A 4,751-nucleotide genomic window follows, 5' to 3' on the forward strand; every position below is an offset into this window, starting at 1 on the left:
CCTCGGTCCCAATGTGCTGCAAGTGGAGAAGGAATTGATTTTAAATGTGACCGCTGCGCATGAGCCAAGGTCCCTGGGCTGTGTCCAGCTAAGAGGAACTCATTTGAAACACAATTTACTCGTCGATGTCTGTCGTTGCAGTCTGAAAAGCAGAGACTGTGGTGGTCTGAGGCAGAAAGAGAAGTGGGAAAGTGAATGGCATAGGCTCCAGCCACAGCCGTTCCCAGGGTGCTGTACTTGCTCATTAATGCTGTTACAGACGTTGCATATGTAGGGCAGTTCACCCTGAACCTGGCTTCTTCTGTAGTACTTTCCCCCTCCACTCTCCATAGCAATGCCTTACATTGGAGATCAGGATGATGCAGACTCCAGGTCAGGGCCTGGAGTCTGTCCATTGTGTGTATTGAACGCTGGAGAGGGGATTTGGGCTTAGTATTGGACTTCCCAGCAGGAGACCACTGTCTAACAGACAGACAGAGCACAGGGGCTGTGACAATCCGCTCCCAAGGAATAGATGAACACCTATCCCGTGTAATTCTGTTGGGTTTTTCCCGTTGACTCTGCTTTTGGCCCCCCAAATGCATTGTGAACTGGGAGGTGATTTAAAGTTGGGTTTCAGTAGCAGCTTTCCTTTGCTGCTTTTAATTTCTGCCATTCTCTGTTGGGTCCCTAAACTTCATTTCCTCTCCCCAGTCTTCCCTTTTCTGTCACAACATGTCGTAGTGCTGTGAATGTATCTAATGCTCCTCAAACATGCTGCCAGTAAATATTTACTGAGAAACTCCCTGGAACGTTGACGTGAAGATGGGTCTGGAGTTCTCACTTCATGTTGCCTCTGATTTAATTCAGAGTTTGTACTTGATGCAGGTCACGGCAATACCCTTCTTGTCTTGGTAAGCGGGAGCAGATCGGAATCCAGATCCCCCAAAGCGTTATCATGCACGGTCTGGTGCTCTCAGCCACAGAAGCATATTTAGGTCAGCGGAGCAAGGGGAGCTTTGCAGCCAAGGGCTGGATTAGACGCCCTTTGGTTCAGAACAAATACGCAAAGTCTGCTGGGCTGGTGATGCTGTTGGCTTTGGACCGTGGCTCGGCGTGTCCTTAAGTGCACTTGGCCTGTCGTTGTCCTCAGGGAGATAAATGCCTTCTGGAGAGGGATCCTGATGCCAGCCTGGACAGAGATGCTGGACTTCCAAAGCCATCAGTCAGTGGGCTTAATGTAGCAGCATCCCAGCATGAAAAGCTTCAGTGGCTTGAACTTCAAATAATTTATTTCTAAATTACTTCTACTGTAATTCTTATTAATTCAAATAGGCTTCTAAGCTGATATAAAATTCAGTAAATGCAAGCAACAGTTTAATGAATTGAAAATAGGATTGAGTCTTTTAAAGAAAATGTAAAAAAATATGCTAGCAATAATTGCTGAGATGGAAATCGAATCTTAATAGCTTTGTTAATGATTTGTAGTGAATATTGCGTTTATGAGAACATATCAAGCTGATCCTTGTGCAAGAACCTTGTTTTGAATGGCTTTGATAAAATTATTCCCCAGGAGCAGTTAGTAACATTGACTGTTTGTGCTAGCTCTGCTCTGGAGGTATGGGAGCGCCTGGCGCTGGCTCACATGGACCAGGGCTGCTTGGGCACACCCATGGTGCTCTGGTAGCCAGGCGGGATGTGGCACCGGTGGATCCTCATGGATCGATGGCTTTGTGTCTACACGGTTGGTATATGGGTGATGGGTGCAGGACCCTGAGTGCTGACATGAGGGCTGCGGGGGACATCAGGAGCGCTTTGGTCACTATGTCAGTGTTAAGTTAGGCATACAGTGACCTCTTAGTGTGGTGTCCTGCACTGGTTGTCTTTAATCAGCTTTAAACCCCTTTGGACTTGGTAGGAAATCTTCCACCACACAGGCAGAAAGGTCATTTTGGCAAGTTAAGCACGGTTGTATCCCCCACCTTTGATCAGGAAGGTTATATTAGGTTATATTGGCCAGATAGGTTATATGAGCCAGGTTATATTGCCCAGATGATCTTTGAGGTCCCTTCCAACTTGGTATTCTGTGATTCTGTTACTTGGCAAACTTGCATATTAAAGCGGAAGTGTTGGAGAGCCCTATCTTAAGGGTACTGGTGGTGTCCTCTGGTCCTGCCTCGCCTCTGCCTCCCTCCAGCTTGCTTCCTGGTCTCCACGAGGCTCCCAGTGGTTTGGGGAAAATGGAAATGCAGAGCACTGTTTTCAGATTCCCATCCTCTGCATCCCTTAACACGGGAAGCGAATTTCTCTGCGTGTGTGTGATGTGGTGGCTCGATTCATTAGGAGGAGAGTTTGAGGTGATCACCTGTAAATGATTACACGGCTCCCGCTGCATAATTGCGTCGAATTCTCTTTTTCTTGCCTCTGGACATTAATAGCGCCTACTGATTACACAGAGTGAGTAAAAGCTGGTTCCCCAAAGCCTGTGTGCTCGAGTCAGAGGGTAAAAGCTCCTTAGAGCAAACTGCTCTTTGAGGTAATGTAGCAGAATTCATCCATTGAGAGAGAAGGCAGATTTCTGGCGTTGCTACACACGTGGAACACGTGTATTAGAGCATTGGGGGGTGCGTCGTGTCCAGGAGCCCCACTTGGGCTGCTCCGCTGGACGTCCAGGCTGGGTCTGGCAGAGCAGCCCAAGGGCTGTGCTGCTTTGCCAGGGTGCTGGGTACACCAACAGGACTCACAGACATCATGTCTGATGTTGCTGTTTGTTCTTTGCTCTCTCCTGAAGGCGATGGCCAGAATCTGGTTACAGAAGATGTGACGGTGGTGGAGGGGGACGTCGCCACCATCAGCTGCCGCGTCAAGAACAGCGACGACTCGGTGATTCAGCTCCTGAATCCCAACAGGCAAACCATCTATTTCCGAGATTTCAGACGTAAGTCCCATCTTTCCTTGTTTGATGACAACTTTTCCTGCGCCTTGCTCACACTCGGGAGAAAGCATTTGCCGAGAGCTCGTCCTTTAATGCAATGCTAGACGCTTCGAGTTTAGTCAATTCTTCGGAGGGTAGATGAGACAGGCAATCATAATCTTTCTCCTTAATGGAAACCTTGACGGTCCCCTTTAAAAGTCAGACCGTCTTACTTTGCAATAGGAATTGATTGCAGTAATTCAGGGTGAACGGCAATTGAGTGCCAAATATTTAGCTGACACAAACAAATTGAACAGGGCAACACCGAGACATCGCAGTGTTCTCAGAGGTAATCTGCTGGCTTTGAAGATTGAGGATTTCAAGGCAGTCTGTTGCTGCTTTGTAACCAAACCAGCATCTCCTGTCAGTGGTCAGTGCCCTGTCCAGTGGATGAGGCTGGCTTTGCTTCCTGTGGTGACCATGCCTCAGAGTGCGGTACCTGCAGCGAAACACTCTCAATTACACCAGTGATGGGCAGCTGTTACTGGTCAGGAAACTTTAAACCATGCTTTCCCCAAGCCTTTTCTCTCTGATTATATCCCTAGTCCACTGACAGCAGTCAGAAATGGGGCCGTGTAGAAGTGATTTACACAACCAACATTTTACCTACAGGTCCCTAGGCCATCAGATATCAGCTTATCAGCTGATAAGCACCTGATAAGGTGCTGGGCTTATGTTGATTCCTTGTAATGATCTGGGAACTGAAATATCTCAGAGGGCCAGACTTAAAGGTCAGAAGCAGAATGGACGCTGCCACCAGGAACCCAGGGGATGGGTGTCTCTGCTGGTTTTATATGAAGACCTTTGGCCTTGCTGTGCTGGGAGAGGGGATGCTGCGTCTCTCATCACAGTCACTAAGGCTGTGCTTGCTCCACAGCGCTGAAGGACAGCAGGTTCCAGCTGGTGAACTTCTCCAACAGCGAGCTCCGGGTGTCCCTGACAAATGTCTCCATTTCTGATGAAGGAAGGTACTTCTGCCAGCTCTACACTGATCCCCCCCAGGAAATCTACACCACCATCACAGTGCTCGGTAAGGACCAAATAGAAGCTTGCGGTGAACTTTGGGGTCAGCAGGATGGGGCTGCAGCTCTCTAGTGACACAGCACATCCAGGATTTGAATGCTGAGTGCTCTCCCACTGGAGACCAGCTCAGCCCTTCAGCAGCTCCATGCAGCCTAGGACTTGAACCTGCAGGCACAGGGTTTTTGAGGGCAAGTACCAAACAGGTTGTCTGGTGGCATGCCATCACCCTCACATAGCCTTCCTGCCTTGCAAGGGTCCCTGGCTGCACCCAGAGCCTCTCTTTTCAGGTTGTGTGGTATTTAATGTGATTCTCAGGTCTTCTCTTTCTGTTCACAAGCAGTTTTTGGCTTCAAAGAATGAGCAGAGGTGTAAGCATGAGGTCTTGTGCTCTTCCAAGCCTCTCCTTTTCTTGGGCAGGCCCTTTGGAAAGCTGTGAGGTTCTCCTGCCCTTTGTGGAGTGGGGCTTAATACCAACCTTGGTTTGCAGACAGCCTGCAGGGATTAGTCATTCGTGCTGACACTGCTCTGTAAGAGTATCCAAGTGAATCATTTGGTGTTCCAGACCTGCTGGTGTCCTGGGAGGAATGTCCTCCTCTGCCTTGAGGTTGTTGCTGTAGGGCAAGAGAAGGCACATGTTGTAGGGAGAGGGGAAGGTGAGTTGCCGTGGGTGCATCTCGTGTGGCAGAGCGAGAGAGAAACCAGCCAGAAAGTAAAAGCTGTAGGAAGTGTCTTTCAATAATTATCTGATAGGCAGAGGGAAAATAAATTAACAGGA

The 4,751-nt window shown here is 48.7% G+C and overlaps 1 protein-coding gene across 1 annotated transcript in view; it reads left to right on the forward strand.

The window, feature by feature from the left end:
- Positions 1 to 227: 227 nt before the first annotated feature.
- The window catches only part of CADM1 (cell adhesion molecule 1), a gene marked incomplete at its 5' end in the record, with an annotated part of 46,011 nt that continues 41,487 nt past the window's right edge, over positions 228 to 4,751 (forward strand). Inside the window, 3 exons of the mRNA XM_010011263.1 lie at positions 228 to 253; positions 2,753 to 2,917; positions 3,831 to 3,983. Coding sequence (XP_010009565.1) covers positions 228 to 253; positions 2,753 to 2,917; positions 3,831 to 3,983 — 344 coding nt within the window. The remainder of the gene's footprint in view (positions 254 to 2,752; positions 2,918 to 3,830; positions 3,984 to 4,751) is intronic.

Source organism: Nestor notabilis, unplaced genomic scaffold (genome assembly GCF_000696875.1).
Source record: "Nestor notabilis isolate BGI_N333 unplaced genomic scaffold, ASM69687v1 scaffold18433, whole genome shotgun sequence".
NCBI classification, from domain to species: Eukaryota; Metazoa; Chordata; class Aves; order Psittaciformes; family Psittacidae; genus Nestor; species Nestor notabilis.